Below are 25,451 nucleotides of genomic sequence, written 5' to 3'. Positions count from 1 at the left end.
TGCTGGTCCATTCTCTTTATTCCCAAAACCAAGTCTTGCACCCCCAGCCAGATCATTCCCAACCAACTCTCCCTGCTGCAGGACTGACTTCCTGCAGCCTCATGATCCAAGGATGGATTTTGCCCTGTATTGAGCCAGGCAATAAAGGCACTAAGCACAGATAACACCAAACACCACTGGAATTGAGATGCTCACAGGCTGCAGCCTCTCCCATGTCAGAGGGGCTGGTTTGGGTCCCCATCCAAGGTTTCCTGGTGCTGCAGCTCCTGGCTCAGCTCTGGTGTGGAGAGTCCTGTCCTGTGAGCCACCCAGGACCCTCAGCCAGACGTGGAGCTCAGGTCTGAGGGAAGTGCTGGGCTGGGATCTGCACTGTGGAGATTTTCTGCTCCAGGGACCTGTGGGAGAGAGAAACCAGAGCCCATGTGGGCACACAAAGGGCTGCAGGACCAGGGCAGGATGGCAGCAATGTGCCAGTGCTTTTCCAAATGCCCTGGGGACCCCGTGCTAGGGAAACATCCTCACTGGGGATCCCACAGCAGACAGGACAAATCACCCCTCATGCTCACAGGCCCCAAACTGCAGTGGCATGGAGGAGGCCCCAGAAGGGAGGGGTCCCAGTGTTGCTGGTTTTAGGTCAGGGAAGGCTCAAGCCTCAGGAATTTGCTCACTTGTCTGCCCTGATCCATGGCCTGTGCAGCCAGCAGAGCCACTGCCTTGGTCCTTGCACTCTGTGCCTGGGGGAGGAGGATGAGACACATTGATGGTGTGGTGCCCCTGCCACTGACCCCCTCTGACAGCCAGACATGGCTCTGAAGGAGAAACTGAGCTTCCCTGTGCTCCTCTGGAGAGGATCTCCCTGGGGAACTGCAGGGACAGGCAACCTTTGGGATCAGTGTTGAAAGTCTGCTGGCTCCTGGTGCGAATGTGGCAGGATCAGCTGAGATCCTGCCCTGCTCGGCCAGGAATGCCTCAGCCAAGGGCATCTGGCTGCCAAGCTCCCAGGGATGAACCTCTCCCTGGCAGTGCCAGCTGGCACAGGGCAGCCTTGCCCTTGCCCTTGCCCAGCTCTGGAGCACTGTGGCAGTTCCAGGCTGGGAATACTTGGCCATGTAACAGTTCTGTGTGTTATCTTGCTGTTGCAGGCAGCAAAACTTCTCCCCTGGCTTTCACAACACTTCCACAACAAAGGCCGACAGTGCAGGGATGATGCCAAGGGAAAGAGCAGTGGGATGGATGTGGAGGTGGCAGGGATGAGGGGGATCTGTGGAGCCACACACAAGAAGCAGCATCTCCACAAGCCCAAGGCATGGAGTAGAGAGAGTGTGGCAATCCCGATGTTTGGAGACTTGGCAGAGATGAATGTTTCAAGGAAGGGCAAGGAGATCTGCTCATCTCAGCACTTCCAAACTCCCCACAGCTGCTGCTTCCCTGCCCTTTCCACCTTCTCAGTGGATCAGCTGCCAAGTGCCCTGACAGGCTGGTGTTTGCTGGTTTCTGCCAGAGCACAAGGGAACACTTTGGAAGGGCACCTGGATATTTTTTTGGCAGCTAAAAGAGGTTAAGTAACGCACTAGAATTTGATAATATAATTAGAATAATTAAGAGTACAATCTTGGTAGCAGCCCAAGGGTGGGGTTGTTTGCTTCCATTCACACTGTGAATGGAAGATGGGGAGGTGCAAGCAGCTCCTGCCCCATCTGAGGGACCTCCCAAGGAAGCACCAGAGGGACACAGTGAAGGGAATTAACTCAGCCTTTCCCAGGGAGAGACAGGAGTGACGTTTCCCTGGATAGGGAAAGGTAAGGAATGATCATTTCCTCCTGGACTGGCAGCTGTCGAAAAGCCCAAGCCCAGCCAAGCTCTGGGCACACCATCAGCACGGATGGCAGGACCTTGGGGGAACAGCACCAGTGACCACAGCTGGACTGGTGTTAATCTGCTCCTCTTGGAAGGGAGTGCCAGCCTCCAAAATCACTGTTTCCCAGGATATGAACTCTGCTACAGCCATAGGAACCCAGCCCTTTGCCTCCAAGCCACTGGACTCCAGGAGTGCCAAATATCTGATGTGATCAGGAGAGCCAGGACACCTGGAGGCCCCAATCCCCACCCTGGGGCAGGTGCAGCAAAGCAGCTTCAGGACAGAAGATCTCTCACCTGCAGTTCTGGCAGAGAACATGGAGTCCTTCTGGAATGGGAACTCGGAAAGTCCAACTGGATGCCCATATTTTCCAGCTTGCAGCAAAGACCCTGAGCCATCCCCAACAGGCTGCTGGGAGTGCCCAGGGGGACTCTGGGCACAGGGGCTGCCCCAGGCCGTGCCCAGGTGCTGTAACTCCTGCTCAGGAACGGCCCTTGCCCAGCCCAGGTGCTGGAATGTCGTGCGAGCAGCTTTGTGGGGGGGAGGTTCTCAAACACACGGAATCCTTCTTTTATGGCAAAATCCCAAGCCAGCTCAGCCACAAACTCTGCATCCTTGGGGCTGCTGTCACCTGGAGCTGGCCTCCCTGGGTACAAGAGAACAGCACACTTGTTTGGAAGATTTGGTGTTATGCACTCACATCCCAAACAGCACCACGCGCCCTTGTCTGGGCCAGCCCAGCAGGACTCGGGGAAACTCCTCTCTAAGGCTGTGAAAATAACATCTAATTTAATTCTCATAAAGGCTCCAAGGCCACACCTGATGTGTGCAGCCAAAGAGCACCAAGAGCTCTCACCAGCTCCCCGTGAGTCCCTTGGCAAGGCTGGTGCTGAATTGGAAGGTCTGAGAGCTCCATCTGTAGGACACAGCTCTGGGCTCCCAACTTTGGCCTCTGCTCCGCTCTCCCAGGAAAGAAAGGACCCCACAGCACAAACTCCAGGCCTGTGCTGGAGCAGGGAGGCAGCTCTGTGCCCATGGCTGTGCAGGGCACTGCTGGCCTGGCTGGGCTCCTCACCTGCCAGGGAGCCACGGAGACGTCCCTGCAGCATCACAGCCAGGCGGAAAAAGGCAAAGGCCAGGTAGAAATTCCAGTTCTCCGGGTGCTTCACTCCCATGTGGCAACAGTACATCTGGGAATACTCCTCTGCCGTGGGAATTCCCAGGTGCCCCAAGTCACACTTCCTCAAGCCTGGAAGATGGGAAGAGGTAACAGTGAGTCAGCTGACAGAGAGCAGCTCAGAGCTCCCTAGGGATGGTGTGAGCTTAGTGGCACAGCCAGGCACTTCCATGGAGACACCTGCACCCTTCCAGGACCTGCACAGCTGCCGTGCTGGCCCCATATGGAACTCCGGTTGGCAGCAGCCTGCACCCCAAAATGTACACAGGGCAGTTCTCCTGATTAGGGTGAAACTGTGACTGACAGATATCCCTCCTAAATGATGGAACCTCTCCATTTAACCCTATTTTTTTCTTCTAAACAAGTGTATAACTTAGCGCACAAACCACTCCTGATCTGCTTCACAACCTTCCCACCCAAAAGAGCTGCCCAGCTTCCCAGCTGGACTGAGAGGGAGAATAATGCAAACCCAGAGCCCTTTCCAGCTGCACTGAGCCCCACTGCCAGCTGAGCTGCTTGGGCAGGAGCTGATCTGTTTTGAACTCTGGTTCCTCTGCTTGTGCCAAAGGTAACTGTGCCCCCTCTGTACCTCTGTGAGCACTAAAGTGGGCTGGCAGGAAGAAGCTCATACAGCTATTCGCCAAATCACACATAGGATCTCCTAGAGTGGCAAACTTCCAGCCCAGCACAGCAAGGACTTCTGGCCTGTCTGGATGAAAGACCAGGTGGTCCATCCTGTATCAGAGAGAAAAAGAGATCAGAAAAGTCTCCAGAGGAGGGAAAAACCCCAGGGCTCAGCAGCAGTAGGTGCTTTCAGTGCTCTTCACTCTCTTCAAAAATTCCTGAGTCCTTTGGAAGGCAGCACAAGTGAAACATTAATTTCTGCAAGCAGAGGATGGAGGTTACTCAATATTGAACTCCCTGGTTAATAATGGACTAAACTGTGCTTTGGAGAATGAAACCAAGTTAGTCAGAGCCTCAGATCAATGGCAGATGCTACTGGACAGGGTAACCAGAAGATGAAGCAGGCAAGTCACTGTCCAGGGGATCTCCTGGTCATTCCAAAGGCACAGAGCTCCTGCCATGTGCTGTAGATTATGCACAGCCCTCACCAGTGTGAGCCCATGAGAGGGCAGGAGCCCACTGGGGAACAACCAGAGCAGACAGCCATCCTGCCAGGGTGCAGAGAGCTCCTGCAACCTCGGCGAAGGAGCCTTGGTCCAGACCTGGCACTGCAGCCCCACAGCCCTGGCAGGATCCAGCTGAGCTCTGGCAGCACAGAAGCACCATAGCATCCCTCCCCTCTGTCCCAGGCACCCCACTCCTGCAGGACTTCACCTGGAATACCGGCAGGTTTTGTCACCCAAACCCCTTCAGCACCAAATACCATTGGCAAGAAGCACCAGGGCTGATTCCTGAGTACTGCAGGAAGAGCTGATGATCCTCCAGTGTTAGACCAGCATTTGCAGCCACTGGGTGAAGAAACTCAGTCCCTGGGGGATGCTGACCCTGACCCTGATCCAAAATCCAGCTTTTGGACTGTTTGAAGCTGCTGCCCCAGCCCAGTCAGCACCTTTTGGAGTTTGTGGATCATTTTACACTCAGTCCTTCTCTCCTGCCTGGGATGTGCTCCAGGGCAGTACCTGAAATCACCGTGCACCACTGTTGTCTTCTGGGAGTCAGGAAAATGCAGAGGCAGCCACTGGATGAGCCTCTCCATCGCTGGGATAACATGAGTTTCCACAGCTCGATACTGCTTTGTCCAGGTCTCAACCTGCTGCTGGATGTAATTTCCTGGAACAGAGGAATGGAGGCTCCCAGGGAAAGGCACAAAGAAAGGCTTCAAAAGGGACACAGAAAAAGTCAAACAGCCAAGTAGATCTCAGACCAGAACCCTGAGTTAAGCTCCAAGAATTTAATGGCAGTTTCCAGGTGTCTCATACATTCTTAACTGGGCACTGGATTTAATACTCAGGTGGAAATAATCCAATCCTGGACAAAAATGTAACTTCTCCACCAGCTCCAGGAAGCTGAGCTATCTCTGCAGAGGGACTGGAGGGGATGCTTGGGGAGGTTTGCCCAGAGACGGCAACAAAGAAGTTACTCCTGCACCTACAGTGGGCAGAGATGGCAACAAACATGGCAGGAAGCTCTGGGAGCTAGGAGAGCTCTGGGAACTCATGGGAAACCTGGATTTAAAGAGCTCTCCACACTCTCCCACCACAGCTGGGCATTCAAACTCTGGACTGCTCATCTTCCCTTTTCTCCCTGCCCCCAGTTTGGTCCATCCTGCCTATCCCTTGAAATGCTGACACACAAGAGAAGAAAGGATCCAGAGCCTCCTCTCACCATGCTCCCTGAGGTCCTGCAGCTTGGCTGCTCCGAGGTCCAGGCTGTGGATCCTGGCCAGGACACGTGCCATGGCACCGTAGCAGGCGCGGCGCCGGCGCGGCGGCACCGCGGGCAGGGCCACGGCGCGGTGGATGTGGCCAGCACAGTGCTCCAGCAGGTAGAAAGGTGTGCCAAGGATGCTGGGGAAGCAAATTGGGATCAGTGGGGCTGAGGTCAATCCTGCTTCTACCCTCCCAAATCTCACCTGCACCCTGAATGTGCCCTCCAGGCCTCACCTGCATGGGCAGGTGAAGAGCAGCCCCAGCAGCACTGGGGTGCCCACTGGAGCCCAGCTCAGGCTTTCCGGTGGCACATGGCTGTGGCATGGTCAGCCCTGGTCCTTCCAGCCACAGGAAGGTGAGCTTGGAGCCAGGCTCCAGCTGTTTCCCTGCTCCCTGCAGTGGGTGTGAGCTGGGCTGTCGGGCTCCTCACAAACACCAGGAGCAGTGGACACACATCCATCGAGCTGCAGCGCAGAGGCCGATTCCTGCAGCCAGCAGAGATCTGAGCCGGCTGCAGGCCTGAGGGGTGTCCTGTCACAGATTTGCTGCTGTCACTGCTGTCTGAGGTCTGGCAGTTGGAAAAATCCCCTCTTTATTGCAAACCTGGGCACTCTGAGTCAATGGGAAGCCCTACAATATTGCTTTATAGCTGCTTTTCAAAGAGAGTATTTGGATTAATTGCTAAAACAGGACACACCTAAACCAAGCCAAATAAAAAAGATCCTGTCCTTTGAACATCTAGAGGCTCCTCCAGCCCCACACTGCACAAATGCTCATTAGACCAGTGCACTTTGTGAGCTCTGGCTCCTTCTTCTCTCCCCTCTTCATTTTTGGGGGAATCTGGCTGCAGTTATCAAGCACAGAGTGAAAGCAGATTACCTTCTGTCCTCACAGAGAGCAAGCACAGGGGGCACAGGAACACCAGCTGCAGAGAGAGCCTTCAGGACCCTGCCAGGGAGGGAGAGAGGCGCAAGGGAATCAGCCCTGGAACTGCAGTGTTGGAGGCAGACACACCATATCAGAGTCCTGGGCTCAGTTTTAAATACACTAAAATAACGTGGCTGGGGGAGGTGAAAGGAGCACACCCCCATCTTCCCATGGCCCAGAGCCCCCAGACCTATCCCACACTCTGGAAAACAAGGGGAGGTCATAAATGATCCTCCCCACGTGTCCTGCCGCTCTGGTGTTGAGGGAGCTCCTCTGGCACAGCAAACTGCAGCAGCGCCCCTCTCACCTGTATTCCCTTGGGACAGAAGGGCCTGAGGGGCCATCGGGAGGCTCCTCCTCCTTCTTCAGCACCAGCAAACGACCTCCAAACTTCACCAAATAGCTCCGGGTGGACTCTCCGTGGTCGAACTGCCGTAACTCCAGTGGGGCTGGGAGTTGGGAGCAGAGGGTCAGCACTTCCCCAGGTTTTCCACCCCCTTCCTGCACTTGGGGCTGAGATCTCACCCTGTGTCCCTGGGGAACATGGCAGTAGCTCATGGATGTCTCACAGGACAGGAATATTCCTGAAATCTCTTGGCAACTTGTGCTCAACCCCTCCCATATGAGGAAGTCCTAAAATGTTGTTTCTCATTTCTGGGGAAGTGATGGATCACTGGAACTGGAATGGCTGTGCTGTTTGCTTGGAGATTAGGAGCCTTTCCTTAATATTATTTTTCAATCCATATGTCATATGGAAAAAGCCAATGGCTCCAGAAAATCCAGGCTTTCTGATGGAAGGGCCAAACCCCCTGCAGTACCTGTTGGATGGGCACCAAGAACATCTTCAAGGTACTCCTGCAGACGATCCTTTGGGATTTCCATGCCTGGTCTCACTGAACGAGTATAGGGAACAAACCCTCGCAAAGGAAACCCCAGATGGGTTTCCAGCTCTTTGAGTGCTGCTTCTGGATCATCAACCTGAAACCAGGAGGGAGACAGTAGCACTGGGTGACAGCTAGAAGACAAAATTTCCTGGGAAAGAGAGAGACTTCCCTGAGGTTAAACCGGGTTTGGAGCCACGAATGAAACAGCCCAGAGCAGTCTTTGCCAGCCATCCCTTCTTTAACCCCACCACATCCTGCAGGGACAAGCACAGGTTTGGCAAGAATCAGCCACTGCCACTGGAAAATCCTGAGCTGTTCAAACCAAACAGTTTCTGGACACCAAATCCATCCCCAAATCCCACCCTGGCTGTGTCACTTTGTACCTTCACTGTTTTCATGCCAAGCTGGGCTGCTGCCTTCAGGTTCTGGCTGCTGCTGTCCAGCAGGATGGATTCCTGTGGCTGGACACCCAGGCGCTCCAAGCACAGCTTGTAGATCCCAGGATTTGGCCTGGGCATCCCTTCCTGATGTGATTCAACCATCTACAGCAACAACAGATGGATTATGCATGAGCCTGCTGTGCCCACAAACATCTGGGCAGTGCTGGAAATGGAGATGGGAGGGTGGGAAAGAGACTGGTTTAATTAACGTGAGAAATAAAGGACATGGAGCTGGATGGGGACTGTGTAGGTGCCAACTGCCTTGGCTGTGGCTCCTCAGCTCAAATCAGCCAAACAGGATAAGCCAGTCCTTGGATGGGAGATATCCAACAAGGTGTCCCAATGTGGGAGGCTCACTGGCCAATTGCTCAGTGCTGTCCAAGGAAGCCTCGGATGGCAGCACATTCCAAAGGCTCTGGAAAAGCAGTGTCCTGACCACTGCACCCACCAAAGCCACCTCCACAGCAGCTGTGTTGACCATAACCATCCACCAAAATTTGGATCAAAAAAGCTTTGACTCAGTGTCTGAACACTCCCACTGCTCTCACAAGCATGAACAATCCAAGCAGCCATTCCCCTGCTCTGGTAACACTCCAGGAATAGGAATCTATAGGATGGATATAAACCCACTGCTAATGGAAATCCACATTCAGTTCTTTTTCCCCCACTAATGGCTGTGACACGGCTGTTGCTCCTGTTCCAGGAGCACCACACACCAGAGAGGCCGTGGGTATTGGAGCCTTGAGGTTCATGGCTCATCTGTGTCATCTCTGCAAAGGTGAAGGGTGTTGGGAAAGGAGACTCCGCTGCGAGAGGGGTCCTTGCTCCTCACCTCACACCGGTCAGCACATTGGGGTAGTGGTTTTTTTGGAGTATAGGGGGTGCTTGGCAATTCTTTGAAGAGTCCTTACTCTTTTAGAGCTTTTTTGTTTGTTTTTTAAAGCAGGCAGGGCACTGAATAATAACATTTATTTCTTGTCTGGTGTTCCAGCTTGCAAGCCCTTTATCTCCATCGCTGCCCGTGCCTCTTACACAGAGACTCGTGGCTGTGTGGGCACTTTGCAGTGGATTTGCAAATGTCACTCAGCTCCTCTCCAAGTGCCTAGCAGGAATTATGTCACGAGATGTTTTCCCAGGCTGTTCCACTGATGTCAACCAAACTGTGCTGCTGCTCATCTGGTACCTGCACTTAAAGAATTTCAGCTGCTGCTTTTACAGGTGGAGGAACAGAGCCCCATTTGGGATCCACTCAGACTTACCACATCAAAGTGCTGTTGGTCCGGGGGCAGAAACCTCTCTCCATCCCCCAGGCACAAATTGTGGCTCAGCAGAGCTGTCTTAAGCCCTTCTGCCCGGATACACTGAGCTGCTTCTGCCATTATGGGGAGCTGTTTTATCATCTCATTTCGGATTAAATCCCAGAGAAAAGAGTCCACTGGAACACGGACATTTGCCTGAGGAACACAGAAACCCCAAGAATGATAATGGGCCAGATAATGGGGTGAAAATAAGAGTGGTTGGGTAGGCAGGGTTGCCTGATCATCTTATCTTGCTGTCCTGCTTCCTCTGGCAGCAGAAGGCAGGCAGGGGATCTCCCAGCTAAACTGCTTTGCCCAAATAAACAAATGTTCTCACATCCCTAATTCTACAGCAGAGATAAAGGGCTGATTTTGGGAAAGAGAAATCACTGGGACTGTGCCTGCCATGGGATCAAGGCAGGTTAGAGACAAACACTGACAGACCAGCAGGCAGGAAAGGAATCTGCATTTTAGACTGAACTGTTTAAAAAGGACTTTATTCCAGTAGGAAATTAAGGCAAATTCATCTGCCTGCCCTGCCCAGGTACCAGGATAATGGTGCAAATCTGCCCTGTTCAGACAGCAATGCTTCCTAGATGGAAAATCCAGACCCTTCAACCAAAGGATTTCTTTTTAAAGCTCCTCTTTCCTCACTGGACCTGTTTTCATGCAATCAGGAAGCACAAGGAGAGCAGGGGGGAGTTGGCTTACAATCTCAAAGCACTGCTGTCCCAATTCCTGCAGAAACTCCACAGCTGTCAGCTCTCCTCTGGAATACTTGAGAGAGAGGCTGTTCTCCCCTCCAGACACTGCAGCTTGCTGGATGGTGCCGGCTGGAATACAGCTCTGAGCCTCCCAGTCTGCATGGAGAACAGTAGGGAAGACAGGAAAGAGCATCAGCAGGACTGGGAAATCAGCTTGGAATCCCTCTGAGGTCTGATGTGCTGGCCTGGGGTGATTGACCCAGCCCAGAGGGAAGAGTTTGGGCATTCCAGGAACTGCAGCACCTCATCCCTGTGTTCAGTGTGGAGAGTTCCTAAACTCTGGTGACCTGTGACAGGACCAAGACAATGCCTGGAGCTGTGCCAGGGCTCAGTTAGGTTGGAGATCAGGGAAAGGCTCTCCCCCCAGAGGGTGCTGGGCACTGCCCAGGCTCCCCAGGGAATGGGCACGGCCCCGAGGCTGCCAGAGCTCCAGGAGCGTTGGGACAGCGCTGCCAGGGATGCCCAGGGTGGGATTGTTGGGGTGTCTGTGCAGGGCCAGGGGTTGGATTGATGATCCTTGTGGGTCCCTCCCAGCTCAGGACGTTCCGTGATTCTGTGGGATCAGGAATGGGAATACACACCTGTGGCTGTCCTGTGAGGGGCTGGGAGCAGCACCCCGCTCTCCTCAAAGATCACAGCTTTGTAAGAGAACGCTCTGGATCGCTGCTGGGTCAGCAGGAGCTGCCGGATTCCAGCACAGAGAAGGTTCTGGGCACAGGCAGCGCTCCTCAGGTACATGCTGGAAACCACAAGAAGGGCCAGGGAAACTCACACCTCAACCAAAGAGAGAGGCTGGAACACAACTGCAGAATTACAGGGGAAAATGTTTATTTATGCACACAGAATCATGGAATGGTTAATGTTGGAGAAGATCTCCAAGATCATCAAGTCCAATGTCCCTGGATCCACCAAACCCTATGGCTAAGTGCCACTTCTGCACAGGGATGGGGCAGCCACTGAAGTGTCCCACACAAAGCAGGGAGACCCGAAAGGGTCCAAATCCCTTCAATAGTGTTGGGGATCACTCATCACTAACACACACTAATTACTGATCATAACCGGTGATCGGAGCCACATGGGGTCAGGCTCTGCTCCCGGGGAACAAGGGACACAACAAAAGGAAATCTGTGCCAGGAGAGGCTCAGGTCGGACATCAGGAGGAATTCCTTCATGGAAAGGGCTGTCAGCCATGGGGAGGGGCTGCCCAGGGAGCTGGAGGTGTCCAAGGAAGGGCCGGGCGCGGCGCTGGGCGCTCTGGGCTGCGTGACACGGCGGGGATGGGCCGGGCTTGGACTCGGTGCTCCCGGGGCTCGTTCCCCTCAGGGCCCCCGGGGTCTCCGGCTGGGAGGCGGCTCCCCGCTCTCGCGGGAACGTACCTCCAACTCTCGCGAGAAGCAGCGGCCGCCCCTCGCAGCCCCCCGCGCGCTACCGCAGCCGCCACCGCCGCGCCGCCTGCTACGTCACCGCGCCGTGACGTCACGGGGTCAGAGGGGAAAGGTGCGGGAGGCGGAAGCGGCGCCGGTCCCGGTCCCGGTCCCGGTCGGCGGCGGCCCCGCGGAGCCCATGAGCGTGTCCCTGGTCGTGATCCGGCTGGAGCTGGCCGGGACCTCCCCGCTGCCCGCGGGCTTCGCCTACAGCGCGGCCGGTGGGTTCCCCCGCCGGGGGCACGGGCGGGGCGCGGGGCAGCGCTGCCGGGCCCGCTCCGCACCGCGCAGCTGCCGGCGGGGGCCGTCCCGGTGCTGCCGATCCCGGGGCTCCGCGCCCGGCGCTCCGTCCCAACGCCTGCTTTGTCCCCGCAGCTCCGGACATGGCAGCGGAGAGCACCGGCGCGGCCCTCGCCGCCGTGCCCGCCTGCCTGGAGGGGAAGGGCCCCGGGGAGCGGGCGGCCATCCTGCACCAGCACCTGGGCCGCAGGGAGATGACCGACATGATCATCGAGACCATCCAGCCGCCCGCAGGTACCGGCTGGGGCGGCGGCCCCGTGGCGGGGGGAACGTCCCGGTGCTGTTACCGGGCGGGCAGGGCGGGGGGCCCGGGTGGTGTGGGGTGTGCGGGGCCGGAGTCGGCCCTGCAGTTTGGAAAACAGGCAGAGAAGTTCCGGAATGTGCTTTGGGATGCGGGTGACAGCTGGTTATTCGTGGTGACCACTTCCACTGACCTCATCCCAGTCCACAGCTTCCTCCCGACGGGCAGCTCCAGTCTCCGCTCTCTGGGAGCAGGGACAGGACCCAGGGAACGGCTGGAGCTGTGTCAGGGAGCTTTAGGTTGGATCTCAGGAAAAGGTTCTCCCCCAGAGGGTGCTGGGCACTGCCCAGGCTCCCCAGGGAATGGGCACGGCCCCGAGGCTGCCAGAGCTCCAGGAGCGTTTGGACAGCGCTGCCAGGGATGCCCAGGGTGGGGTTGTTGGGGTGTCTGTGCAGGGCCAGGAGTCAGACTGGGTGATCCCTGTGGTCCCTTCCCCTCAGTAATGAGGAAACTTTGCCTTTGTGAAAGATGAAGCAAAAGCTGCCATGGAAAGAAGGAAGTCCTTGGAAGCTGCATCAGCTGAGGACAAAACTAAACAGGAGGATCAAAGCAAGGAGTGTGAGGCTGCTCCAGACTCGCCTTCCAAACAGCTCCCTGACCAGATCTCCTTCTTCAGCGGGAACCCCTCGGTTGAAATCGTTCATGGAATTATGCACCTGTACAAAACAAAGTAAGAATTCCTGACTAATGGTGGCTCAGGTGGGAGTGGGAGGGTGAGTTGGCCACCCCGGGCCTGTGGCTCCTGAGTGGAGACAAACAGGAAGGGTGACTCGATGCTGGGAATGCAGAGGGTCACTGGTGTTAATGGTGGAGTTTGGGTCTGGCCCTGGTCCCCCAGCTGTGGGTGACACTGGGGGTGTTGAGGGCTTATACTGGGTTGTAATAGTGTAAGATAAACACAAATTTAAAAAAAAAAAACATTTGAAAGCAGCTTTCCAAAGGATCCCACAATTAAATCATGATCTTTGGGGCCTTGGTGACAGGCATGGGGAGCTGTGTGAGGCAGGAGGTCTCATCCAGGGGTTACAATTCACCACCACTCCCCTATGATTGTGTGAGAACTCCCATTTCAGCTCTTCCTGAAAGCCACCAGGAAGAACCCCCAGATGGGCATTGGGAATAGTAGCAAACATTGCTCAGTTGTTCTAGGAATAGTGCTGAGCATCTGGGGCTTGCCAGCTTCAGCTGTTTTTGTAGAAAAACAGATATCAAACTATTCCTGGCAGTCCCATTGTTCTTGGAGCTGCCCAGGTTAATCCTTGGCTAAACAGGATGCCTGTGATTGTTTATGGTCACTCACCACAGCCTCACCCTCCTCCTCAATGTGAGGGATAAAGTTTGACAGCAGAGTTCCTGTGGCTCTGTGGCTGGAGCTGTGTGTCCAGCTGTGTGTCCAGCTGTGCCCTGCCCAGGGGGAGGTGAGGTGCAGCTGTGTCCCTGCTGTGTCCCCAGCAAGATGACGTCCCTGAAGGAGGATGTGCGGCGCAGTGCCATGCTCTGCATCCTCACTGTGCCCGCCACCATGACCAGCCACGACCTCATGAAGTTTGTGGCCTCCTTCTATGAGGTGATCGAGCACATGAAGATCATTCGAGACTCCACCCCGAACCAGTACATGGTGCTCATCAAGTTCAGCTCCCAGGTAAGATGCCTTGGCTGCAGGAGTGTCACACTCAGTTGCTGTTCAGGGGGGTTGGGTGGCTTCACTGGGCAGCCCTGAGCCAGGGTTGCACTTACCCGTGGAGAAACAGCCCTGTCCTCCTTCCCAGAGAATTCCCGGGGCTGCTGAGGTTAGTCCCACACCTGGAAGCAGTGGATGCCATGCTCTGGCTGTCCTGTTCTTGTTGGCAGGATATTTTTCAAGAATCAGTCCATTTACAGAGCTTTCTGCTATCTCTCAGCTTGTTCAGAGTGTTGTGCTGTGCTGAACAGAAAGGAGCTGGCCTGGGGAGCTCCCTTTGTTTTAAGAAAGGCTTTTCCTGCTTTTCTGAGGAGCTGGGTGGTCTCACAGCCACTGCCAGTGTGGAAAGGACAGAGCCTGAGAGCCTGGGGGGTGAATTGATACCCAGATAACACCATTTGCTCCTTCAGGCCCCTTGGACTGGGCAGCTTTAAATCCCCCCCTCCAGCTCTTGTGTGGACCCTTTCACTTGGACATTCTCTTCTCCCAGCTGCACATGATTTATTTTGGGGTTCAGGGAGAGGTTTCTCCCAGCTGTGAATTCTGCCTGAGAGATTTCCCAAGCCCTTTGTGCAGGTGGAGGGTTTGTGTGAGTCCTGTGCTAATTGCAGTAGTTACAAAGATGGTTTTGTATCTCTTGTTGCATTAAATTACACAGGCAAATATCTGGTGCTAAACAGCCTTGCACCAAATCCCTAAACTTGTGCTCAATTCACCCTGAAATTCCTGTTTCTCAGGCAATTCCCTGCAGCTCTGTTGACCCCTGATGGCTGTGCCTGCAGGTAGCAAAACAAATCTCTGGGGCCTTTATTCTCCTGACTGGAATCACCAGGAGTATGGGAATGTGGCATTTCATTCAGCTGATTGCCTCAGTGCAGTGTGGTGGCTGTGGAGAGAGGGTTTGGGGTGCTCCTGGGGGAAAAGGGATGATGGATTTGGCAGGGTTTGGGTTGGTTCTGCCTCCTTTGCCCTGGAAGGTGCCTGAACTGTGAGTGGTGAATGGGTTCTCTCCCACAGTTAAACTGCTGTTCCTGACACCATCCTGCAATGTGGCCCTCTTACATTTTTGCAGAGACCAAATTTGCTTTGCAAATGCACTGAAATTGCTGACAAGGGGTAAAACAGGTGCTGAAGGGAAATCCCTAATTCCTGCTGAATGCTCCCATGTCAGCGTGGTGTCACTGCCCTGAACTCCACTTGTGTCTTCCAGAGGTGATGCCAAACCTGGCGCCAAAATGCAGTGCCTGGAGCTGGCTGAAATCCCTCCTCTGGTGTTCCAGGGAAGAAGAGAGGATATGGGAGGTTTCTTCTCCTGTCCCTTGGTTGGATGAGCTGGGAGTTTCCTGTTTTTAACCAATTTTCTCTGCTCTGTGCCCAGGCTGATGCAGACAGTTTCTACATGGCCTGCAATGGCCGGCAGTTCAACTCCATCGAGGAGGACGTTTGCCAGCTCGTGTATGTGGAAAGGGCTGAAGTCTTCAAGTCAGAAGATGTAAGTTGAGTTTGGGGTTTTTTTTCCCTGCACTTCAGAAGGTTTTGACAGGATTATTTGGAGAATAAACTGCAACAACAGCTTAATACATCAGCCCCAGCCCCGTTTCCCATTGCACTGGTCCTTGGGAGAGTTTGTGTGGCGACTCCGTTTGTGCCTCAGCTGTGATCTAAACCTGCCTTGGGTTGTAATTTAGGGAATCCACAGAGCACAGTGGGGCTGGTTGCAGGTGCAGCCCCTTCACTGAGCCCTGGCTGTGGCCCTTTGAATGCTGGGGATCACTTTCTTATCTTTCTAATAAATTCCCAACTACAGCGTTCCCGTGTCGTGGTGCTGGCGGTGATGGGAAGTTGGACTTAACTGCTGGGGATGGGAAGGTGCTGAGCAGTTTCTCTCTGCTTGGTGCTTGCAGGGAGCCAGCCTGCCTGTGATGGACCTGACAGAGCTGCCCAAGTGCACCGTGTGCCTGGAGAGGATGGATGAGTCCGTGAACGGGATCCTCACCACGCTGTGCAACCACAGCTTCCACAGCCAGTGCCTGCAGCGCTGGGAGGACACCACGTGAGAGCCTGGGCTTTATTTCCACCTCTGAGGCCCTGCTTGGAGTGGGGGGGGTTGTGCTGACAAAGCTCTGCTCGTCACTGTGGGGGCAGGAATTACTGCAAGTCCTAATGTTCAGTTTTTCCCATTAAGGGGCTCCCAGAGAGAAATCTCCCCGCCAAAAGTAATTGAAGGATGATTCCCAGGGGCCTCGCTGCTGAGGCAGGGAGGGAGTTGTAGAGGAATGCTGATTATTTCAAAATACTGTAGGAGAAGAGTGCTGGGCTAAACAGCCCTGGCTGCACACACAGCCCTGCTTCACTCAGCCTTGGCAGCTTGTCCAGTCCCTTCCTTGGCATCCTGCAAATGGAGCTGGGGGGCCCTGTGGGGAGCCCTGCAGCCTTCTCTCCCACCTGGATGCTGGGAGGGGAGGAAGAGGAGGTGAGAAAGAGCAGGTGTGCAGGGGCAGGCAGGGAAAGAAGGGATGATGACAAGGTGCCTTAGTAAATCAGGCAGGGGAGGCTCCTGTTGTTCCAGGTGGGTGTGGGATGAGCCATGGGAAGTCGTGTCCCTGGCACAGGGAGACCCTCCATGGCACTGGGCAGGGCTGGGGGTTGGACCCGTGTCTCTCCTTAAAGCAGCTGTTCCTGCTGCCACTCACCCTTTCCTCTTGGTGCTCCCAGCATCCCAAATCCCTGTGGGGTGGCATTTTGGTGTGCCGGGAGCCCCCGACTGGCACCAGGTGCTGCTGTCAGCTGGGTGTGTTTGCCATTCCTCTGGAAGCTTTGCTGGTTTACTGCACCTCAGGCAGCCACAGACACTGCAGCAGGAGGCTGCAGATCCTCCCTGTGGCTGCTGCATCCCTGCTATCCCAATTCCTGGATTCTCTGATGGAGTGTGAGGAAGATTGTAGCTCTCTGTGATCTATCACTCCTAAGCCAGAGTACCAGAACTCAGTGAGATCAATCAGGTTTGGAGCTGTGCAGGCTGATGGGCTGCTTTGCTGCATAAATCCAAAGCACGGTAAATTTGGGGCAGTGGAGCATAGCCAGTGCAGGAGCGAGATCCCAAATAGCACTTAAATATGGAATATACAATTTAAGCTGGACTTATGCTCCCAGTCTGAAGAAATGACAAAGGAAAATCCCCATTCTCCTTGCTCAGGCACCACGGAGGCTGCAAGTGCCTGAATTTGTGTAGGAACTGACTGCAGCCCAGTTGTCTCCTCCCTGGAATTATTCCTGGGGCTTTCCCAGCAGCTAATGAAAAATATATAGACAGTCCTGGCAGCAGGATGCAGCCTCAGTTATCCCATTCCTGGCCCAGACTGCTGCTGCTCCAGGGCTGGACACAGCTTCCTTCTGGTCTGGGGTGTTCTGTCTCTTTGTGGCAGCACTGGGAGTTCCAAAAGAGATAAAAGATCTGGATCTTTGGTAGATCCAGAAGGGATTCCTGCTGCTGATTCTTTTAGGGTACAGTTATGGGGTGTTCTTCCTGGGAAGGCTGAGATTGAATCCTTTGGGTTGGGGTGGGACTGAAGCATCTCCTCAGGGTTGTTTTAAGCACTGAGGTGTGTTTGCAGAGTGTCACTTGGCTGTCCTCAGCAGGGTAATTCCGACACCCTTCCTCAGTGTGTAGCTTCTGTGTAAATCCCTTGGACTGCAGCAAAACCAGATCCAGCTGAAATGTCTTTGGGAGAACTCTTCTTTGTTCTGTCACCAGCTTAAAACCAGTAACTTTGTGTGGAATGAATTTGAGTGGGGTAAATGTGAGCTGGTGGGTGATACAGGGAGCATCCTGCTGCACAAGGCACTTCCCTGGAGCTCTCTAGCTCTCTTCTTAATGACTGCAATGTGGAGATGTTGCTTCCTGTATCTCATGACGTTCTTGTTGCCCTCCAGGTGCCCTGTGTGCAGGTACTGCCAGACTCCAGAGCCCGTGGAAGAGAACAAGTGTTTTGAGTGTGGAGTTCAAGAAGTAAGTAGGTGGGTGGATGGTGAGATCTAGCCTAGATCTGACTGCACAGCTGCTTGGGTTGCTTTGGGCCTTAATTCTTGGGCTGATTTTGGGCTGGTTTTACCAGCCAGTGGGCTTTCAGCTTTCCTTTTGAGTTGCATCAGTGCTGGGAAGGGGTGTTTCCTCACAGGTTTCCTGTTCTGATGAATTTCTGTGATTCTTAGGAAGATGAGTGTGACAGCAGGGAGCTAACCCAGCCTGCTGGTGGTGGCCCTTCCAGTCTGTGCCCTCCAGAGCTTGCTGGGATCCCTCATTCCTTAGCCAAGGCCACTCTCCCACCTGGTGGTGATTTACCCAGCCCCTGCAGGGCTGTAACTGCCTTTGATGGGCTGGGACCCCCTTGTCCTTGGCCTTCCCAGAGGAGGGGGAGTGGGAACCCTGCTCGTTCCTGAGGGTGTGACTGGAGCAGGGGTGGGTCACGCTGTCTCAGGGTGCTGCTGCCCCCCCAGAGCTGCCTGTGTTTGTTGCAGAACCTGTGGATCTGTCTGATCTGCGGGCACATCGGCTGCGGGCGCTACGTGAGCCGCCACGCCTACAAGCACTTTGAGGAGACGCAGCACACGTACGCCATGCAGCTCACCAACCACCGCGTCTGGGACTATGCCGGGGGTGAGCCTGAGCTGCCCTTTGGGCACCCTTGGGAGCAGGGGCTGAGGCACAGTTTGCTGGAGATGGAGGAGCTTGTGTCCATGCTAGTCCCTGGCTTTGGGGAGCAGCCATCTCTGCTCTATCAGCAGCTTTCATGGGGCTGGAGCAGCTGGAGGAGGGAAAACGGGACTCTGTCATGAATCGGGGCGGTCCTACAGCATCCCTGGAATGTTTTTTACTCCCTTTCCATCAATTTGCCCATGGCTGTTGTGATAAATACCCCATAAGGTGGCTGGGAGGAATCTGCTAAAGTAGAACGAATCCCTGTGGTGTTGGGTTTGTGCCTTGCAGAGCAGCAGGGTCTGGGTGGTTTGATTGTGCTCCGTGACTGGGGGTTCCTCAGCTCTGAGTGCCCATAGTTGGATTTTCTCTCCCCAGACAACTACGTCCACAGGCTGGTGGCAAGCAAAACTGATGGCAAGATAGTTCAGTATGAGTGTGAGGGGGATATGTGCCAGGAGGAGAAAATTGATGCCTTACAATTAGAGGTAAATATTTTCACTTGTTGGACTCTGCGTTGTGGAAGTGTTTCCAGCCCCACCATGACCACTGTTCAATCCCATCAGCTGAAGCAGCAGATCTGCTCCCAGCCTGGAGGAATTGTCTCCAGGCAGGAGCAGAATGGGTTTACTGCTTTTTTTTCCCCTTTTTTATTTATTTTTTTTTAAAGCCTCTCCCTGGCTCTGCAGTGCTGATGCAGCGCAGTGTGAGCTGGCTGCAGTGTCGTGCTGTGGTCACTGGTGATTGAAGAGGAGCTGCTTATGCTGCTGCAAACAGGGGGCACTGGAGGGAGAAGTGGGTCTGAGTCACTCCCCAGACCATTCCTAGTGGCTCTGTGGCTTGGGTTCAGAGCCAGGATCTGTGTGGAGCTGTTAATTTGGATAGTTTAGCTCCCCAACTGAATGAGGGTGCAGGAATCCACAGCTGTGTGCTCACCTTGGTGAGCACAGAGAGCTGACAGTCTGCTGCCAGCCCTGTGCTGTTCCCTTCTCTTGAACAGATAATGATTTATTTATTTTTTGTACCTGTTGCCCAGCTTCTCCTCTCCTAACTAAAGGAGAGGAGCTTGAAATCCCTGCTTCACTGAGCAGACACTGCAGCACGATTTCAGCCGCATTAGACACGAGGGTTTGTGAGGAGGAACAGCCCACAGAGACCAGACTGGAGGAGCTCATTGCTCACATAAATATTTGGTTGCTTTTCAGTGAATTTTCTGAATAACACTTAGATGCTAAACCAGCTAATTTTAACCCTTTTTTCCCGTAAGGTGGTTGCCTAAAGCGTGTAAGTTCTCTCTGTCTTACGAGATTGAAATATTTCAAGAGAGAATGAATTTGGTGGAGTGTTTTGGCACTCAGAAATTACTGAGAGTGATCAAGGCTCTGTGCATGTTTAATTCTCTAGTGAATGCCTAATTTGATGCTTATTAGCCTGATGAAAAGGAGTAATCACCTTTTTCAACCTTCTCATGACTCATTTGCAGAACTAAAAGGGAAAAGGTGGGATGTAGGGCATAGATCCTTGTTCCAGTACCAAAATGGTGTTGGAATGGGCCATACATGTTGGAGAAGAGTAATTGGGAATTACAGAGAGTTGAGGGTGCTTTCCCAGGAATCTTCTTATAGGGAAGCTGGATATATACGTTGATCCTTCTGCCTTGGAGTTTGGGCTGTGGGTGGGAACTCTTCCCCTCAGCCTTTGGGGTCTCATACTCTCAGGACAGGGATGGGTGGTGGTTCATTTTCCTGCAGACATTTATTGCTATTGCCATGAAAAATCTGTCTCTTCCTTGAACAGTTCTTGGCTTGATACTTTCACTTGATCATTGTTGTGCTCTGAAGGCTTTCCTTAATTTCAAAAAACCTAAAGTGATTTGGTTGGGAAATCAAACTGGTGAAACCCTGCACTGGATCTGCAGCTGGGATGTGTGTCCAGAACCTCCTGATTTCATCTGGTTAAATTGATTTGGGGATTGGATCCCTTTGGGCTCCTTAACCAGCAGGGCCACCCTGACTGCTCTGTGTGTCTCTGTGTTTGTAGTATTCCTACTTGCTGACGAGCCAGCTGGAATCCCAACGGATCTATTGGGAAAACAAGATTGTCCGCATCGAGAAGGACACAGCTGAAGAGGTGAGCTCTGCCCTGGGCCTGGGGGAAGGGTCCTGGCCCTGTGCAATGGGAGAAGAAGGAGCTGATGGCTCTCTGGTTCAGCCTGGGTGCTGTGTGACGTGGCCTTGCACAGCCTGCTCTGCTCCCAGCTGGGAAAATTGGCTCCAAGATGGATCTGTCCCTTATCTGGCTGCTCCCAGGGAGCAATTTGCTGCTCAGTGGTGCAGAAGCAGGTACATTGCCACAGAGATTGCAGCTTGATTTAAATGTGCTGCTGGGGAAATGCAGCAGTGGTGGAAGGAGCGCGTGGTGCTGCAGGATCCCGGAGCCATCCGTCTCTCCGACACGGATCTCCAGGGAATGTTGGTGGAGCAGAGACAATATGACTTTAATTTGCTCGGCTGCAGAAGGTGGAACTGTCTCTGTGCTCCAAATGCATATTGATTTGCCCTTTCTTTTTGATCCCCTCTCTTTCCTCATCACCCTTTGGGAAAAGTTCAGAGTCTCCTCCTATAAAGCATCCTGCAGGCAGGACTGCTTCAAAATGTCACCAGGAAAAATCCAGGGAGGATATTCTACTGCTTTTTCACTCTACGTAGATCCTTTCAACCAGGTTTAAAGTGAGTCAGGATTTAGAATTGAGTCCTTAACTTTCTTCAGGACTTTTAATTAACCATTTAAGTGTCTGCAGTTAAGTAAAAATAGAAATTGTGACCATTGAAATAGTGGTCATTGACCTTGTTCTAAAGAACAGTCCCAGAAATCTTATGGAAAGCCCTATAAAAGGAAAATATTTTATCAAAAACCATCTTTCGAGTGGCCAGGAGACGCAATCCACAAAGCAGCTCCAAAGTGAAACCACTCTGATCCACGCCCCAAACGTGGTTTCACGTTTAAAGATCCCAATAATTTTATCCGTGGCACTTGTTCCGTGTAAGTCTTGTCTGGATTGGTGCCACCATGCAGAGTATTCCATTATCGGTACTCAGGCTACTTCCCCAAATTAACCATCAGCTGCACAAACATTCCCTGATTAGGGCTGGAAGGCTTAAAACCTGCTCTCCATCCATGTGTGCTGACACTGACATTTGTCCAGACTGCTCCTCCAGGAAAGCATTTTCCATTAAATCCCTGCCCCACTGCATGTGAGCACCGATAGAGGGGAAACAAGAATTCCTGACTAAACCTCCCCTAAGTCTCATTCTGGAGGCTTGTCACTTGGAGAAGGAGAGCTTGGCTTTCTCCAGGAGCAGCACCTGGAGTGGGGCAGCAGAGGGAAGAGGAAGGCCATGGCCAGTGGGTGTTTGTGTTTGTGTGAGGGAGATATTGGTGTCAGTGGGTCAGTGCCTTCTGACAGCTCTGCTGAGTCAGCCCCGAGCAGGGCAGCCTGTTCGTGTTCACACTCAGACCACAATCTCTGAGGTTTAGTTTAAAATGAGCAAAAACCCAGCCTTGTAACGCCTCAGGGTGGAAATCTGAGTTTGCTGCTGGATCCAGAACCACCAGAGAGTGGCCAAAGGAATGCTGGATGCAGGCAGGAAGAAGTTAAGGAGCTGCTGCAGCTTTTGGCAGTGCCTGGCATGGATCTACAGCCGGAGTTGCTGTTCTGTGGGAGCAGCTTCCACGGCAACGTGGCTCCTTGTCTGGGATCCGAGGGTGACACAGGGGGTCCTCAGCAGAGCAGAGCCTTGGCTCCAAGCTTTCCTTACCTGGGGACAGGAATTGGTCAAAGTCTAGAAACCGCTCCAGAAAATGGAGTGTCCTGACGAAAGTGCAGCGGACTTTGAGCTGTTGGAAATGCCCCTGTGTTTGTTTTTACAGATTAACAACATGAAGACCAAATTTAAAGAGACCATTGAGAAGTGTGACAGTCTGGAACAGCGGCTCAATGACTTGCTCAAAGAAAAGCAATCAGTGGAGAGGAAGTGGGTACCGCTGCCAGGTTTAGTTCCATGGAGCCATTAAAACACCGTGCGCTGACATCCAAAAAGAAAAAAACCCTGCTATGCTGGGCAATTTTGAGCTGTTTAAGCTGGAATACTGAGAACATGGCTTGCTTTAAAAAAAGCTCTGATTTCTGTAGGTGTTCACAAATGGGAAGTGTCTGAGTGAGCACAGCTTTGGGGCCCTCAGCTCCCTTTCCACGCTCTGCATGTTTAGCGTTCAGGGATCCTTCCTCTCCCTGCTCCAGGGAGATGCCAGCCTGCTCTGCTGTTGGTGGGTGCATCCAAAGGGATGAAAGGCAGCTCAGCAGAGGCATCACCCAGCACAGAGGAAAATACAGATCTTGGGAAGTGCCTGGAGGAAAGATGTCGAGCCTGGCAATTGCCGATCTGTGTGCTCCCTGTGTCCCCTGTTCCTCCCAGCCCACATCCTGTCCAGCAGTCCTGGCTGGAGCAGGGAGCACAGGCAGTGAGTGAGCAACAGGCAGAGGAGGGTGCCAGCAAACTGCCAGGGCAAAAGCAGGGTTTTGGGGAGCAGGAAGCCCTGTGTGTGAATCACAATGCTGATACCCTTGTGGGAGCATCTTCCTTCCCAGGGAAGTGGTATTTTGAGGGTCTTGGAGTGTGGCAGGAGGCCCCTGACTGCCCTCAGATGTCTCAGGCTCCCTTGTGATCCCTGTGCCCTTTTTGGCACCCATTCCAAAAGCTGCAGGTGTGTGTCCAAGGTCAGTTCCACCTCCCAGGCACATCCTGCCTGTTGCCTGTGCTGTTGGCTTTGGCATGAGATGGAATTGCCTGACCTGGGTGGGATTTCAGAGTCTTCTTGTATTGCCTCCCCTTGCCCATCTTTGCTGGAAAACCAAATTCCAGGTGTGGTTGGTGGGCTGGGGGTCAGTTGCCCAGTGAAAAGCTGAGGTGCTGTTTGGTCTGGGTGGGCAGTGCTGCTGTCCTAACTTGTGCTTCTCTCTGCAAGGTGTTCCCAGCTGAACAACAAAGTGGCAAAACTCTCCAACGAGCTGAAGGAGGAGCAGGAGCTGAACAAGTGCTTGCGAGCAAACCAGGCCTTGCTGCAGAACAAACTGAAGGAGGAGGAGAGAGTGTTAAAGGAAACCTGTGAGCAGAAGGACCTGCAGATCTCCGAGATCCAGGAGCAGCTGAGGGATGTCATGTTCTACCTGGAGACGCAACAGAAAATCAACCACCTCCCAGCTGAGACCCGCCAGGAGATCCAGGAAGGACAGATCAACATTGCAGTGGCATCTTCTGCCAGCTCCTCCACAGCAGGCACGGGCAAACCTTCCTCCAGGAGAGGCCGTGGCAAGAGGGGGAAATGAGAACAGGAATTCTCTGCTCCCACCCTGGAACTGGCCGTGCCAGCAGCAGGCCAGGCTCACCTCGGGACTCGGGCTGGGAACACCCAGCTCACTAAAGCTCAGCTAGAAATTGTCTCCAGAGCTGCTCATAAAACTGGCTGCCAGTCAGTGGAGGTGTCTGTGGTATTTAAAAGCATTTCACTGCACTATTTAGCTGTTTTTAGGCAGATCTTGGTGACCATTTTGCCTTCCCTCCTTTTCAGAGCCCCTCCTGTCATGCATTTGACTTTCTTGGAGAGTGTTTTGGGGTGGGGGGGTGTGTTCATGTCCAACATCCTATTCCCTGCAGGGATGCTGTAGAGTAGGCTCAGCCGAGTGTGTAAGGCTTCTCCAGTTCTTCTCCTGGATTAAAAGTATTCTCAACTAAGAAGTTATTTAATAAACAGTGTAAATTAGGTTATATACATCTCCTTTTTGTATGTGCAGTCCTGACACTGCAGAACTGCCTGTGCAGGAGTAGAACTGTAGTTTGGAAAGAAAAAGGAGTGAGGTGTGGAAAATAAACCATCTTAGCGGTGTAAGAAACCAGGCAAGTCCTAAAGGCCAATGGGCTGGGAATTTAAAGGCTTTTAAGGGACTTTGCTCTGATCTCTCTTCATTTTAAAGGTGGCCTTTGAGTGGCCAGTGGTTGCTGTGCTGCCTGCAGGGCAGAAAGGGTGGAAGTTTTGTGTTCTGGATGCTGTTTAACGTGGTTATTTTACAGGTATTTTACAAATTAAGTAGTCATCTGTGAATTGGGGAACACATTCCCAGCATTCCAGCACTCCTGGAGCAGGGGGGGGTGTGTATCCCCTGACCCAGTGGCACTGGGAGTATTGGTGTAAGCTCAGAGCTGTTCTCCTCAGAGCCAGGTGAGGAGGGGGACAAGCAGAGCCTTTTCCAAACTCTCTTCCCACATTCTCAGAGCTCCTGGTGCTGGCTCTGTGGCGGAGCCGGGGGCGCTGCCCCTCCACTGGATCCTCAGCAGGAGCTGCAGCTCTTGGTTCCAGTTCCTGTGCTCACCAAAACGTGGCACTATCCACAACCTCAGCTGGCAAAGCTTCCATGTGACTTGCCCCAAAGGGACACGGGTCCTGTAAGGGAATTTTGTGCACAAATCTGGTTTGGTTTGGGTTTTTTGTTGGTTTTTCACTTAACATCTAAGACTCGATGCTCTGGGGTGGGAAGTTTTCCCTGGAGAAGTGACTGTCCTGGTTGCTGTTGTGCTCAGAATCAGAGAATTTAAAGGCTGATCTTTTGTTAAAAATGCCAGGGGAGTCCCCAGTTGTCTTTCCAGGCCACAGGATGATCCTGGTCTTTGTTGGAACAATCATGACCTTAGTTTGGAACACTGAAACAGCTCTGGCTGAGCAGGTCCAGCCTGGAACACGGGCATGACACAGGCAGCCCTTTATTGCTAGAAGTTGTTCTTTTTTTGGCCCATTGAAAGGGACAAGTTCCAGTCCCTGGAATGACCCTGGGAAGGCGGGTGGTTCTCATCTGCTTCCTGGCTGCATGGACTGAGAGTGTTGAACTTCCTCCTTGGAATTACAGGGTGCTGTTAGTGCACTCTGGGCATCCACTGCTTGGCTTTGGAGATCTGCCCCCACCACCTGGAACTTGGACCTTTTCTAACTTTGTAGCAGGAATGTACACTCACTTTTCAGTGTGTGGATTGTACTACCAGGCTTCTGCCTTCTGTAAATGACTCTAAGGACCTAGAGATGTACAGCACGGCTTGCTCTCCTAGAGAAACTATTTTATTTAAGATATATTTTTACACCATTAAGATCCTCTGACCTTTTGCTGAAGGCTTGCTTTGTGTAGAACACTAAAGATGCTGTACTGTATCTTGGAATTCATTTTCAAAAAATGTGATGGAAAATTAAACCAGCGTGCAGTTC

At 53.2% G+C, this 25,451-nt stretch overlaps 2 protein-coding genes across 4 annotated transcripts; one reads left to right on the top strand and one right to left on the bottom strand.

The window, feature by feature from the left end:
- On the bottom strand, positions 1-11,199 carry ACAD10 (acyl-CoA dehydrogenase family member 10). Of its 3 annotated transcripts, none has more exons than XM_039561070.1 (14): positions 11,118-11,199; positions 10,323-10,544; positions 9,689-9,837; positions 8,939-9,133; positions 7,623-7,781; positions 7,174-7,333; positions 6,663-6,804; positions 6,308-6,376; positions 5,385-5,566; positions 4,679-4,829; positions 3,625-3,770; positions 2,934-3,107; positions 2,155-2,504; positions 1-395 (listed from the first exon to the last, which is right to left on the bottom strand). In XM_039561070.1, the coding sequence occupies exons 2-14, from the start codon at positions 10,477-10,479 to the stop codon at positions 318-320; spliced, it is 2,112 nt and encodes a 703-aa protein (XP_039417004.1). In that variant the 5' UTR covers positions 10,480-10,544; positions 11,118-11,199; the 3' UTR covers positions 1-317. The 3 variants fall into 3 exon arrangements, with proteins under 3 accessions (XP_039417004.1, XP_039417005.1, XP_039417006.1); XM_039561071.1 differs by having other exon boundaries at positions 10,323-10,480; positions 11,118-11,194; XM_039561072.1 differs by lacking the exon at positions 10,323-10,544 and having other exon boundaries at positions 11,118-11,194.
- Positions 11,200-11,222: 23 nt separating this feature from the next.
- On the top strand, positions 11,223-25,451 carry LOC104688819 (BRCA1 associated protein). Its single transcript, XM_039561073.1, has 12 exons — positions 11,223-11,386; positions 11,541-11,699; positions 12,235-12,436; positions 13,219-13,408; positions 14,826-14,939; positions 15,352-15,500; positions 17,381-17,456; positions 17,966-18,104; positions 18,522-18,631; positions 20,184-20,273; positions 22,074-22,177; positions 23,169-25,451. The coding sequence occupies exons 1-12, from the start codon at positions 11,305-11,307 to the stop codon at positions 23,527-23,529; spliced, it is 1,776 nt and encodes a 591-aa protein (XP_039417007.1). The 5' UTR covers positions 11,223-11,304; the 3' UTR covers positions 23,530-25,451.

This window comes from Corvus cornix, chromosome 15, assembly GCF_000738735.6.
Source record: "Corvus cornix cornix isolate S_Up_H32 chromosome 15, ASM73873v5, whole genome shotgun sequence".
NCBI lineage: Eukaryota > Metazoa > Chordata > Aves > Passeriformes > Corvidae > Corvus > Corvus cornix.
Note: the sequence above shows the minus strand (reverse complement) of the source record. Positions and strands in the feature narration are given on the sequence as shown.